This window comes from Protomyctophum bolini, assembly GCF_963924005.1.
Source record: "Protomyctophum bolini genome assembly, chromosome: 24".
In the NCBI taxonomy this organism is placed as follows: domain Eukaryota; kingdom Metazoa; phylum Chordata; class Actinopteri; order Myctophiformes; family Myctophidae; genus Protomyctophum; species Protomyctophum bolini.
The window spans coordinates 27,894,762-27,909,844 of record NC_137885.1 but is presented as its reverse complement, the minus strand read 5'-3'; the positions used below and the strand labels follow the sequence as shown (position 1 = coordinate 27,909,844).

General features: G+C 48.7%; 1 protein-coding gene across 1 annotated transcript in view; it reads right to left on the bottom strand.

Annotated features, from left to right (window-relative positions):
* LOC308311849 (receptor tyrosine-protein kinase erbB-4-like) overlaps window positions 1-14,706 on the bottom strand; it is a gene marked incomplete at its 5' end in the record, with an annotated part of 279,643 nt that extends 264,937 nt beyond the window's left edge. The window contains 2 exons of the mRNA XM_080758624.1: window positions 12,696-12,729; window positions 14,677-14,706. Coding sequence (XP_080614750.1) covers window positions 12,696-12,729; window positions 14,677-14,706 — 64 coding nt within the window. The remainder of the gene's footprint in view (window positions 1-12,695; window positions 12,730-14,676) is intronic.
* Between the last annotated feature and the right edge of the window lie 377 nt (window positions 14,707-15,083).

Below are 15,083 nucleotides of genomic sequence, written 5' to 3'. Positions count from 1 at the left end.
ATATTGCTTGTTGTTCATTATTGTTGGGATGTTTGTTGTCTCTGTGTGCGCAATGTTAATTTTTGTTTTGTTGTGTGTATGCTTTGGCAATGTAGAACATATTTATCATGCCAATAAAGCCTTTTGAAATTGAAAATGGAATGGGACTACAGACTGCAGAGTGGAAGGGAAAGTGGGAGTCTGTGGAGAGACAGAACTTGACATTTTGGTTCCAAACTATCCTTTAGCTGTGGACCTCAACGACCCCCTGGGGGTCCCCGGACCCCACTTTGGGGACCACTGTTATATAGCACCAATGGTCAGATGCATAACCCATTCTGACCTGAGATCAGATTCTAAAACAATGTCTGTTTGAAAATGACAGTTTTCTGAAAAAGCTATGTTTCCATGTCAGTCGTTCTTCGATTTTTCAAAAATAGCAGACCTACAAGCTCGTAGCGCGCCACTCGGTGGCGCGCTATGAGCTTGTAGATCTGCTATTTTTCAATAGCTAAAGCATAACATGATGCTAACACCAAAAGGGGTTCCCGCCCAGAATGGGATAAACTAGCATACAGTATATCTGATGTATATTTCTCACACATGTCATGAGAGAAAGACGGAGTGGGATCACTAGGTTCAAACAACTCCAATGTATAATGGAACAGAAGACAATAATAAGACATGTAATAAAGAGACTAGAGAGATGTAAGGAGAAGACATGTAAGGGGAAAACAACAAGACAAAAGAAGGGGAGGAAGTATATGAGAAGACCTCGCGAAAGTGTCAGACAGACAGAAGAAACGGAATAGTCGTTATAGGAGGAAGGATAAGGGAGGAAGCTCTCAGCGTGCACAACGCTGGGGTTCAAACGGAAAAGGAAAAAAGCAGGGTGGAGATGACAGCGGGGCAGATGTTGCCCACGGAGGGAGGGCTGACAGCGGGGACAGATGTTGTTTTCGTCGACTAAAACTAAGACGAAAAATGTTCGTCGACTACCTTTTTTCACTGACTAAAACTAAATAAAAAAAATATCTATGATGACTAAAACTAAGACTAAATATACTGACAAATTCGTCAACAAATAAAAACTAGACTAAAATGTTAGTAAGGGACTAGTGGACAAGAGATCCAGTTTCGTGCTGGGTTGCATGCTGAAAATAGCAGATATACAATCTCACAACGCGTCGTGAGATTGTATATCTGCTATTTTCAGCATGCAACAAAAGTGTAAAATATGTCATTACAACGACATCAAGGCCTGTCAAAACACATTTTAGTCGACTAAATCAACTGTAGATGTTCCAACGGCGGGAGGGCGGAGGTGGAGGAAGAAAGAGGAATCGGGGGGGGGGGGGGGGGGGGGGGGGGTTCGGGATGGAGCGGTTAACGCGGGTTACTGAAAAGAGACGTCGCCCTCGTCGATTAAGGGTCAAATCCGGTGCGGGCGGAAGAGTAATTTGAGAGTGTTTATTTAACTGCAAAGCGTGTAAGGATGGACCTTAAATGGACCCTTGTGACTATAGCAGTGAGTGAGTGAGTGGGGGGAGGTTAAGGACACTCACATGGACAGTGTGGTATAAAGAGGCGTACAGTACATACAACATGGAGGACTCTATCATTTTCCCATCGTTTCCTGCGATGCGGGCGACCTACGTACAGTCTGGTTTCTGTCAAGGGCACGCCGCGTAATGTGCCGTCGATGTCGGCTGAAAACCTCGTATGTATATCCCATTCTGACCTGAGATCAGATTCTAAAAATGTCTTCTACTATACTGACAGTTTTCTGAAAATGCTATGTTTACTATGTCAGTCGTTCTTCGATTTAAAAAAATAGCAGACCTACAAGCTCGTAGCGCGCCACTCGGTGGCGCGCTACGAGCTTGTAGATCTGCTATTTTTCAATAGCTAAAGCATAGCATAATGCCAAAAGGGGTTCCCGCCGAGAATGGGATATACAATACATCCAATAAATACCGTTTGCTTTTCATGAAACTATATATGAAAGAAAGACATTCTTTGTTCCAATGGATCCTATGACGAATTCCTGTTCTGTTCTTTAACTATATAGAAGTGTCTATTTGTACGTCTCTACATGTTTTTATGAATTGAACATGGCGGAACCCTGTTGTAAACAAGTGTAATGCTTAATTGGGGTCGTCCACTCACAGTTAACACAGTCTTTGTATTGAGTTGTGCTTGAAATGTACTGTAATTCTGCAAACTGATAATACATATTTCAGTCAATCAATCAATCTTCCAATGCACGGTCGCAATAAGCTCTTTCTTGGTGATACTTTTCATTGGATAAATATTTGTGGAAACCCCACAGAGATGCACTTAAAGAAACGTGTGTAAATCAAAGCATATACAGTAGGCATTTGTGTATATAAAAATGTGGAGATACAATGTTTCTGTTTGGCAGAGACACTCGATTTCAAATCGGGGGCCGGATGACCTTTATAATGGTGGGTGTGTGAGTGTGTGAGCGTCCGTGTGTGTGTGTGTGCGTGTGTGTGTGTGTGTGTGTGTGTGTGTGCGTCATCCGAACATTGCATGTAATTAGCCCGACCCATTTCCACCCAACGTAACTTATACGCGCACGCACACGCGCACACACACACACACACACACACACACACACACACACACACACACACACACACACACACACACAGTCACACACACACTCTCTCTCACTCACTCACTCACTCCACCCTACTACCATCTGGCTCCTGTCAGTATCACTACATACAATCATTATAATATACAACACTCCCCGGACGTGTGTGTGTGTGTGTGTGTGTGTGTGTGTGTGTGTGTGTGTGTGTGTGTGTGTGTGTGTGTGTGTGTGTGTGTGTGTGTGTGTGTGTGTGTGTGTGTGTGAGTGTGTGTGTGTGTGTGTGTGTGTGTGTGTGTGTGTGTGTGTGTGTGTGTGTGTGCATGCGTGCGTGCGTGCAAAGTGGATGATGAAAATGCCATTTTTGAGCGAACAGTAACACGTTGCCTCTCTGTGACATTTCTTGCACACCTATTTGGAAATCCGAGTGGCATGCTACAGCGAGTCATTTTATGAAATCAAATACAGTTTGAGTCCTGCAATTCATTTTAGGACGTGCGAGTGGAAGTATATATAGGTAATAATAACCCATTACTGAGATGTGCTTGTGTGTGTGTGTGCGTGTGTTTGTGTGGATGCACGCATGCGTGTCCACACAAGTATAGTAGAATTTGAGGAAATAGTCTGTGTGAGTGTTTTGCTTAGTTTGTTTTTTTTATTTTCGCATTCATCTGCAAGGGCCTTAAAGGGCCACTTCACCCCTTTTGCAACCAGATCTTATTTTTTTAAATTATGTTTGGGAGAAGAGAAACCTGGTACTTAAGACCACGCACGCACGCACGCACACTGTTCAGGTATTTGGAAAATGTATTTCTGCACATTGGCCCTCATGCTTTCACTGGTATTTTGCTGACCAAGGAACAGACTCCACCGTTGAGAGGGGAAGCATTTCCTCAACAACATAGGCTACCTAGCAATCATTTGAGTTGACTCTTGGTGACATGCTACTGTGGCGATTTAAAATCGATATTTCCAACCACAAACCATACGATCTCGCCGTTATCCGCATTTGCCATTGTAGCGTGTGTTAATAATGTTCGTTCAACGGCGTTTTCTGTGTATGCGTTACAAGGGTTTGTGTGTCTGTGTCATAGACTGTAGGTCTGTGTTTACCTACAGGCATAAGAAAAGACCCGCCCTACTCAGACTGTCTCTGATTGGCTTACCCTGAAATATGGCCCTATACGTTAGCCAATCAATGACCTCTTCTGCGACATGCTTTGTTCATGTTAGGGTGTGAAGCCATGTGGGCTCAGAGGCTAGTATGAGAGGCAGAGCACAAACGAAACCGTCAACACAGAGAGCGCTCTCTCAGCAGCAGTCAGCACAGAGACGCCTGTATGACAGTCTGACTCACAGAGCTGCAGTCAGCACAGAGACGCCTGTATGACAGTCTGACTCACAGAGCTGCAGTCAGCACAGAGACGCCTGTATGACAGTCTGACTCACAGAGCAGCAGTCAGCACAGAGACGCCTGTATGACAGTCTGACTCACAGAGCAGCAGTCAGCACAGAGACGCCTGTATGACAGTCTGACTCACAGAGCAGCAGTCAGCACAGAGACGCCTGTATGACAGTTTGACTCACAGAGCAGCAGTCAGCACAGAGACGCCTGTATGACAGTCTGTCTCACAGAGCAGCAGTCAGCACAGAGACGCCTGTATGACAGTCTGACTCCAGAGCAGCAGTCAGCACAGAGACGCCTGTATGACAGTCTGACTCACAGAGCAGCAGTCAGCACAGAGACGCCTGTATGACAGTCTGACTCACAGAGCAGCAGTCAGCACAGAGACGCCTGTATGACAGTCTGACTCACAGAGCAGCAGTCAGCACAGAGACGCCTGTATGACAGTCTGACTCACAGAGCAGCAGTCAGCACAGAGACGCCTGTATGACAGTCTGACTCACAGAGCAGCAGTCAGCACAGAGACGCCTGTATGACAGTTTGACTCACAGAGCAGCAGTCAGCACAGAGACGCCTGTATGACAGTCTGACTCACAGAGCAGCAGTCAGCACAGAGACGCCTGTATGACAGTCTGACTCACAGAGCAGCAGTCAGCACAGAGACGCCTGTATGACAGTCTGACTCACGGAGCTGCATGGCCAGACTTTTCACTTGGATCACAGAAGTTGACATAATAACATAATAACGCGGTTAACACACGCACAGTAACTATAGAACGCCGTTATGGAATGGGGAAATGTAAAGCGGTAGGTTACAAGTTATTGCAAATAGTAGTTTCGTTATGTAACGTAACGTGATGTAAGGGCGTTAGTCACAACACTGGTTGTTTGTCAGTCAGTCAGTGTCTCTCTTCTATATTTCTCTCCATCTCGTCACATCAACCGTCTCTTCCTTCCACACAGAACCCAGAGCGAGAGACACTACAGTATCATGGATGAGATGACACTCTCTCACTTCTTCCTTCCACCTTGTACAATACATCCTGATTACTTGTAGCTCCCCTCTCTCTCTCCCTCCCTCCCTCCCTCTCTCCCCCTCTCCCCCTCTCCCCCTCTCCAACTCTCCCCCTATCCCTCTCTCCCTCCCTCTCTCCCTCTCTCCCCCTCTCCCCCTATCCCTCTCTCCCTCTCTCCCCCCTATCCCTCTCTCTCTCCCTCCCCTCTCTCCCCCTCTCCCCCTCTCCAACTCTCCCCCTATCCCTCTCTCCCTCCCTCTCTCCCTCTCTCCCCTCTCCCCCTATCCCTCTCTCCCTCTCTCCCCCTATCCCTCTCTCTCTCCCTCCCTCTCTCCCCCTCTCCCCCTCTCCAACTCTCCCCCTATCCCTCTCTCCCTCCCTCTCTCCCCTCTCCCCCTCTCCCCCTATCCCTCTCTCCCTCTCTCCCCTATCCTCTCTCTCTCCCTCCCTCTCTCCCCTCTCCCTCTCTCTCTCCCTCCCCCCCTCCCCCCCCAACATGCTGAGCAGTTTCCTTTTTCCCTCTTGATGTGCGGGGTGGCAAAGAGGGCACGTCTACTTGACAACTGAAGTGCGTGCACATAATACGCACAAGAGCTGTGAACTCTCAGTTGGATGTGCGCCTGCTTGTGTGTGCATGCATCGCTGTAGTCGGTGTGTGTGTGTGTGTGTGTGTGTGCGCGCGCGCGTGCGTGCGTGCGTGCGTGCGTGCGTGCGTGTGTGTGTGTGTGTGTGTGTGTGCATGTGTGGATGTGTAATATGGGGACTCTGCCAAGGGGGACAATAGGCCCACTATCTGTACAGCGGTGTCACTGCTCCAACAAAGCCTATTGGCTCACCTCATTTACACCTCACAGAGAGAGAGAGAGAGAGAGAGAGAGGGAGAGAGATAGAGAGAGAAAGTGGAGGGGGGGTGGCTGATGCAGTAAATGAAAGGGAATTAGAGTGAGATAGAGAACGAGCGAGGGCAGAAAGCATGGCGGCGAGAGAGAGAGAGAGAACAATGCAGTTAGAGCAAGACAGACAGACAGACAGACAGACAGACAGACAGACAGACAGACAGACAGACTAATGGCCTCAGTACAGACACAGACTCAGTCACTATGGTGACGATGACGATGCACTGATAATACTCATACTTACTGAACACATACAGTACAGTACAGTAGAGGACTCTATGGACCTAATGAACACACATACAGTACAGTACAGTAGAGGACTCCATGGGCCTAATGAACACACATACAGTACAGTACAGTACTAATGAGAACGACAACAATACGTTGGACACAAAATGTGACTTCAACTTCTGAACGTGTCAGATCACAAAGATCACATGATGTATGAAAGGATGGCTGGAACTGAAGCTCCCCCAAAGCCTCGCAAAGTGTTGCATTGTAAAAAGAACTGAGATGTACAGTACAGTACAGTATGCTTACAGTATGAAGATATGTATGCTTACAGAATCGAGAAAGAAAAAAAAGGAAATAAAGAAGCATGGTGGAAATAGAAACAAAGGCAGATCGAGGCAGAGACAATGATCTCGCAAGCAAAGTCTGTTTCTGTATCTCTGTGCGTGCGACCGTGCGACCGTGCGTGCGTGCGACCGTGCGTGCGTGCATGCGTGCGTGCGACCGTGTGACCGTGCAGAAACAGAGACACATATCCCTGCTGTATAACCCAGTTTTCTCTCTTCATGGCTTATTCCATCAAGTTGGCTTTCCAGCCCCAAAACTGACTGAATGGAATCCCTTCAAATTGAATTACATCTTAATCCTCCCCCGGCCCACTTCTCTTCTCCCACTGATAACACCAGCTACATTACAATGCAGCGTCGCTCTTAAACTGCAGCTAGTGTTGTAGTACCTGGACTCTGAGTGTGTAACAGTATAGTTCTTTGACTATTCGGTTTCGCCTCTAAAAATACCGAATATGCCTTTTTTTTGTGTGGAGTCATAGCAGTATAACATTGATTTATTTCAGCAGCAGCTTGGAGGAGCTCGATAGCCTGGCCCAGCCAGCGTGCGTTCTGGTCTAGATGGTCTCGATAGCCTGGCCCAGCCAGCGTGCGTTCTGGTCTAGATGGTCTCGATAGCCTGGCCCAGCCAGCGTGCGTTCTGGTCTAGATGGTCTCGATAGCCTGGCCCAGCCAGCGTGCGTTCTGGTCTAGATGGTCTCGATAGCCTGGCCCAGCCAGCGTGCGTTCTGGTCTAGATGGTCTCGATAGCCTGGCCCAGCCAGCGTGCGTTCTGGTGGGCACAACATTCTCTATAGCAAGCGCTGGAGATTATTGGTTGACCTTTATTATTTATTGTATGTAATCAGGGGTGCACATTATTATTATTATTGTGGTCTAAGTCCTCCGAGGAGCATGTGTGTCTATGTACCTTGGTGAGCACAGCGTACTAAGGACCCCCAGAATTATCTGTAATTGGCCTCCAACCCCCATCTGAAAATATGTTGTTCCAGGGCCCCCCCAGAAAGCCAATATTTTTGTTAAAAACGTTCACTCTGAAATATATATTCAAAGATTTGCACCACATTTTCACGACTTTTCAAAAATAGCTAAATCATAACATAATGCTAACACCAAAAGGGGTTACCGCACAGAATGCCTTAATGACCTGCTGTGGGATCACTTTGCTGTGCTTTTGTTTGAACTGGATGTTCAATAATAAATTAGATTATGTGAAAACAAAACACAGAAACAGTATTCATGTCGACTAGGGTTGCTTTCATCAATTCTGTTTTGGTTTTCTTCAATGAACAGAACAAGGAGTTATGTAACATGCAGCTGCATGCATGCCTGGTTGGATAAATGGATTTTTTAAAAAAGTGACGCGTGAAGATTTATTGATTATGAGCCCATTCAACTAACTTAGTTTAATAGTAGACATCTCCATTACTGTATTTTTTCTATCCCACGATTTTGCAACCCATTTTTTCACCCAGTGTCAATTATCTAATGTAATCCCATGGGTGCTACACTTCCTCTGCCAACCTGGGGGGGGGGGGGGGGAGGGGGAGGGGGGGTGACATCATGCTTCCTTCTATGCATGAGGAGTCCAAGCTGCTTCTTTACACCTGACAGGGGAGAGTTTCCCCGGCCGGACGTATAGCGTGTGGAAGGAACGCGTTATTCCGACCAGTTCCTTTCCCCTCCATCAGGCCAGGCTAGGCCAGGGGGAGGCAGTTTAGAGACCAGGATTACTGCATGTTTTTGTGAGGGTACCTACCCTATAGGGGACACGGGGAGAACATGTGAGGGTACCTACCCTATAGGGGACACGGGGAGAACATGTGAGGGTACCTACCCTATAGGGGACACGGGGAGAACATGTGAGGGTACCTACCCTAGGGGACACGGGGAGAACATGTGAGGGTACCTACCCTATAGGGGACACGGGGAGAACATGTGAGGGTACCTACCCTATAGGGGACACGGGGAGAACATGTGAGGGTAGTACCTACCCTATAGGGGACACGGGGAGAACATGTGAGGGTGCCTACCCTATAAGGGACACGGGGAGAACATGTGAGGGTAGTACCTACCCTATAGGGGACACGGGGAGAACATGTGAGGGTACCTACCCTATAGGGGACACGGGGAGAACATGTGAGGGTACCTACCCTATAGGGGACACGGGGAGAACATGTGAGGGTACCTACCCTATAGGGGACACGGGGAGAACATGTGAGGGTACCTACCCTATAGGGGACACGGGGAGAACATGTGAGGGTAGTACCTAGGGGACACGGGGAGAACATGTGAGGGTACCTACCCTATAGGGGACACGGGGAGAACATGTGAGGGTACCTACCCTATAGGGGACACGGGGAGAACATGTGAGGGTACCTACCCTATAGGGGACACGGGGAGAACATGTGAGGGTAGTACCTACCCTATAGGGGACACGGGGAGAACATGTGAGGGTGCCTACCCTATAAGGGACACGGGGAGAACATGTGAGGGTAGTACCTACCCTATAGGGGACACGGGGAGAACATGTGAGGGTACCTACCCTATAGGGGACACGGGGAGAACATGTGAGGGTACCTACCCTATAGGGGACACGGGGAGAACATGTGAGGGTACCTACCCTATAGGGGACACGGGGAGAACATGTGAGGGTGCCTACCCTATAAGGGACACGGGGAGAACATGTGAGGGTAGTACCTACCCTATAGGGGACACGGGGAGAACATGTGAGGGTACCTACCCTATAGGGGACACGGGGAGAACATGTGAGGGTACCTACCCTATAGGGGACACGGGGAGAACATGTGAGGGTACCTACCCTATAGGGGACACGGGGAGAACATGTGAGGGTACCTACCCTATAGGGGACACGGGGAGAACATGTGAGGGTACCTACCCTATAGGGGACACGGGGAGAACATGTGAGGGTAGTACCTAGGGGACACGGGGAGAACATGTGAGGGTACCTACCCTATAGGGGACACGGGGAGAACATGTGAGGGTACCTACCCTATAGGGGACACGGGGAGAACATGTGAGGGTACCTACCCTATAGGGGACACGGGGAGAACATGTGAGGGTACCTACCCTATAGGGGACACGGGGAGAACATGTGAGGGTACCTACCCTATAGGGGACACGGGGAGAACATGTGAGGGTACCTACCCTATAGGGGACACGGGGAGAACATGTGAGGGTAGTACCTAGGGGACACGGGGAGAACATGTGAGGGTACCTACCCTATAGGGGACACGGGGAGAACATGTGAGGGTACCTACCCTATAGGGGACACGGGGAGAACATGTGAGGGTACCTACCCTATAGGGGACACGGGGAGAACATGTGAGGGTACCTACCCTATAGGGGACACGGGGAGAACATGTGAGGGTAGTACCTAGGGGACACGGGGAGAACATGTGAGGGTACCTACCCTATAGGGGACACGGGGAGAACATGTGAGGGTACCTACCCTATAGGGGACACGGGGAGAACATGTGAGGGTACCTACCCTATAGGGGACACGGGGAGAACATGTGAGGGTACCTACCCTAGGGGACACGGGGAGAACATGTGAGGGTACCTACCCTATAGGGGACACGGGGAGAACATGTGAGGGTACCTACCCTATAGGGGACACGGGGAGAACATGTGAGGGTAGTACCTACCCTATAGGGGACACGGGGAGAACATGTGAGGGTGCCTACCCTATAAGGGACACGGGGAGAACATGTGAGGGTAGTACCTACCCTATAGGGGACACGGGGAGAACATGTGAGGGTACCTACCCTATAGGGGACACGGGGAGAACATGTGAGGGTACCTACCCTATAGGGGACACGGGGAGAACATGTGAGGGTACCTACCCTATAGGGGACACGGGGAGAACATGTGAGGGTACCTACCCTATAGGGGACACGGGGAGAACATGTGAGGGTAGTACCTAGGGGACACGGGGAGAACATGTGAGGGTACCTACCCTATAGGGGACACGGGGAGAACATGTGAGGGTACCTACCCTATAGGGGACACGGGGAGAACATGTGAGGGTACCTACCCTATAGGGACACGGGGAGAACATGTGAGGGTAGTACCTACCCTATAGGGGACACGGGGAGAACATGTGAGGGTACCTACCCTATAGGGGACACGGGGAGAACATGTGAGGGTACCTACCCTATAGGGGACACGGGGAGAACATGTGAGGGTGCCTACCCTATAGGGGACACGGGGAGAACATGTGAGGGTACCTACCCTATAGGGGACACGGGGAGAACATGTGAGGGTACCTACCCTATAGGGGACACGGGGAGAACATGTGAGGGTACCTACCCTATAGGGGACACAGGGAGAACATGTGAGGGTACCTACCCTATAGGGGACACAGGGAGAACATGTGAGGGTACCTACCCTATAGGGGACACGGGGAGAACATGTGAGGGTACCTACCCTATAGGGGACACGGGGAGAACATGTGAGGGTAGTACCTAGGGGACACGGGGAGAACATGTGAGGGTGCCTACCCTATAGGGGACACGGGGAGAACATGTGAGGGTACCTACCCTATAGGGGACACGGGGAGAACATGTGAGGGTAGTACCTACCCTATAGGGGACACGGGGAGAACATGTGAGGGTACCTACCCTATAGGGGACACGGGGAGAACATGTGAGGGTACCTACCCTATAGGGGACACGGGGAGAACATGTGAGGGTGCCTACCCTATAGGGGACACGGGGAGAACATGTGAGGGTACCTACCCTATAGGGGACACGGGGAGAACATGTGAGGGTACCTACCCTATAGGGGACACGGGGAGAACATGTGAGGGTACCTACCCTATAGGGGACACGGGGAGAACATGTGAGGGTACCTACCCTATAGGGGACACAGGGAGAACATGTGAGGGTACCTACCCTATAGGGGACACAGGGAGAACATGTGAGGGTACCTACCCTATAGGGGACACGGGGAGAACATGTGAGGGTACCTACCCTATAGGGGACACGGGGAGAACATGTGAGGGTACCTACCCTATAGGGGACACAGGGAGAACATGTGAGGGTACCTACCCTATAGGGGACACAGGGAGAACATGTGAGGGTACCTACCCTATAGGGGACACGGGGAGAACATGTGAGGGTACCTACCCTATAGGGGACACGGGGAGAACATGTGAGGGTAGTACCTAGGGGACACGGGGAGAACATGTGAGGGTGCCTACCCTATAGGGGACACGGGGAGAACATGTGAGGGTACCTACCCTATAGGGGACACGGGGAGAACATGCAAACTCCACACAGTCAGAAAGGCCCTTTCGCCAACACGATTCCCTTTTTATGATTACTTTATTAACAGTACGGCAATACAATTACACAAGTCACGCTAAAAGTCACACAAAAAAAGGGCCTGTTTCCATTGTGGTCCTTCCTTTGTATTCAATTAATCAAGTACAATACAGTATATGAATATAGATTATAACTGCTGGTAATGCAATGACACCAGGCACACCTGCAGTACAGTACACACATTTGCATGTGAATACACACTTTCTTTCTCTCTCTCTCTCATAAGCTAGGCTGAACACCTGTGCTCTCATCCACAATTCCTTCCCAGAGAAACTCATCTATCCGTGTCCCACCTCTCTCACGCACGCACACGAACATGCGCACGCACACGCACACACACACACACACACACACACACACACACACGCACACACAACAACACAGCCCACGGCCTAGGCTGACTCCCTGCCCACACACCTGGCTTCTATACAGCCTCTGGGATGCTCTGAGCGCAACAATAGAGGATGGCTTTTACCCAACATGACAAGAATCATCATCTCCACCTCTGTCTCTCTATCTCTCTCTCTCTCTCTCCATCGCACGCACGCACGCACGCACACACACACTCTCACCTTTTCTTCTCTAGGTAAAAAAAGAATCAAACACCACCCAATCAAACACAGTTCAGAACTACAGCGGAGAGAGGAAAAGCCAGATCAGACTATAGTTTATTACGTGATTCAATCCAACGTCGAGGCTTTGGGAGAGAATTTGTATTGAAACGAACGGGCACGGCAGGTATATATTATACGTTCAAAATAAGGATTTGACTTGATTTGTGAATAAAAATGAATAAATAAAGGGATAATAATGCTGAGCGAATGCTGACGCAGCATGCCAGGTATATCTTTACCTGAGCCCTGGGTCTTATATTCGGGCTCAGAGACCTGCACGGAAACACATCCACCACAAAATATACAACCCACTGAAGCTTTACAATGTGAGCCTTTCTATCGTTGATGCATGGGCTGGTCGTCTACAGCGTATACCAGCGCTTCTCAAACCGTCTCAGGTCAAGGACCCCCACATTATAGCCTGCGGACCCCCATTTGTCACTTTTAACCGTTTTCATTTCAAGGAGCACCGGTTATGCATTAAGCTATACGGACACCCGTTTTAACTGCATTTCTATATCTCTCGGGGACCCCAATTTATTATCGTAAAAATCTTATTTTACATGTAATACATTTTTGTATTAAATGTAACTCTGAGAGTGTACAAATGGAAAGAAACGGACCCATGAGCGGTCCTGCCCTATAGAATCCTAGTGGAGTCCGCATGAGTGCCAGAGAACAATTAAGCGTTGCTTTGCTGAAAAAATATTATGTTTTAATGACACTACGACCACAAATGTCCCAAGAAACTATATCTAGCCTAGTTAGCCACCGAGTTTGTGTGGAGCGGTGCTCATTTGAACCACGGCTAGAAGGCTGTTTCAATCAATCAGATTGCTTCCTCGAAACGACCCGTTGTAAAAATACGCATTACAACATACTGTACTGTATACAGTATACAGTACAGTAATACAATGGTCGTCACGTACGGAATTTACAGCACACCCGCGGACACAATAAGTGACAAGTTATCCCATTCTGAACGGGAACCCATGTTGGTGTTAGCATCATGTTATGCTTTAGCTATTGAAAAATATCAGATCTACAAGCTCGTAGCGCGCCACCGAGTGGCGCGCTACGAGCTTGTAGATCTGCTATTTTTGAAAAATCGAAGAACGACTGAACATTTTTAGAATCTGATCTCAGGTCAGAATGGGTTAATCAGACCAGTGTGCATGTGTCCAGTGGAAAGCTCGTATGAATCTGATCTCAGGTCAGAATGGGTTATTATTGTGTGCCTAGAATGACTCCAGCAGCAGCCCGAGGAGAGGAGACAAGGGAAGACAAGTTATTGTCGGAAAAAAAAAACCCCAGCAGCTCATGTTGGAATTACTCGTTCATTCCACAGCATTTTGAGTCCGGCAAAAATATGAACTCGCTCGACACACGGGGCTTTGTTAGTGGAGAGTCATTTCGGTGGATAAAAAGACGCTTCACGTCAACGGACCGACGAAGCACTGAAGAATCCCACATACGCAGAATAAAAAGAAGAACTGAAAATGGAGAAAAAAATGAAAATATCAGAAGACAGGCAACATTTTTGGGGACCCAGTCTTTTTTTATAAGACGTAAAAAAAATGTTGCAACGTCGTGCGTGCAATCCGTGCATGCACGTGCACGCGCGTGCACGTGTGAGTCTATACAAACAAGGCTGGCAGGATGCTCATTCATTTGGTTTAACCCATTGGAGCCTGGTGATTCATGCAAAAATCATGTGAGTTGTCTGAAAAACCTATGTGTGTTTCCATATCAGTGCAGGTTCTAAAACTATTTCATGTCAAGAACCCCAAGAATTATCTGTATTTGGCCACCGACCAACCCATCTGAATTCCGTTCCATTAAACCCCAGAAATATATACGAGTTAAAAACGTTCGCTGTGTGAAAGAACATATAATCCAAGATTTGCGCCACGTTTTCACTATTTTTTCAAAAATAGCAGACCTATACAAGCTCTATACAATCTACAAGCTCCGGAACGGAACGGAGCTTGTAGATCTGCTGTTTTTCCAACAGCTATATATGAGGCGACACAGAAGGCGTCTTCAGGTCTGAAAGGTTTAATTAGGGTGTCCTCAGTCTCTCACGAGGCAGCCTTCCTAACACACACACACACACACACACACACACACACACACACACACACACACACACACACACACACACACACGGGGGGGGGACGGGACAATCATTTCTCAGTATAGGCAGCATCGGGACATCACCTGCTCCACTGACAGAGGCCGGAGAGTCATTTGTATTGCAACGTGCATGCATAGATGTATATGTGCACGTGAGTGTGTGCGTGCATGCACCCGTGCCCGTGCATATGTGTGTGTGTGTGTGTGTGTGTGTGTGTGTGTGCCCGTGTGTGTGTGCGTGTGTGTGTGTGTGTGCCAGACATATAGGTTTAATGACTCGTCCCAGCCAATTTTCAGCCTGTGGCTTCTTTGTGGGGAAATGAGGTTTGTAGTTAATGTAGCACAGAACGCCCGCCTCTGATTCTGTGTGCACGTGCGTGTGCACGTATGTGTATGTATGTGTGTGTGTGTGTGTGTGTGTGTGTGTGTGTGTGTGTCTGAGTAGAGTATTAGTGGTATAACCATATGGGGGGGTGTCATTACTGAGGACA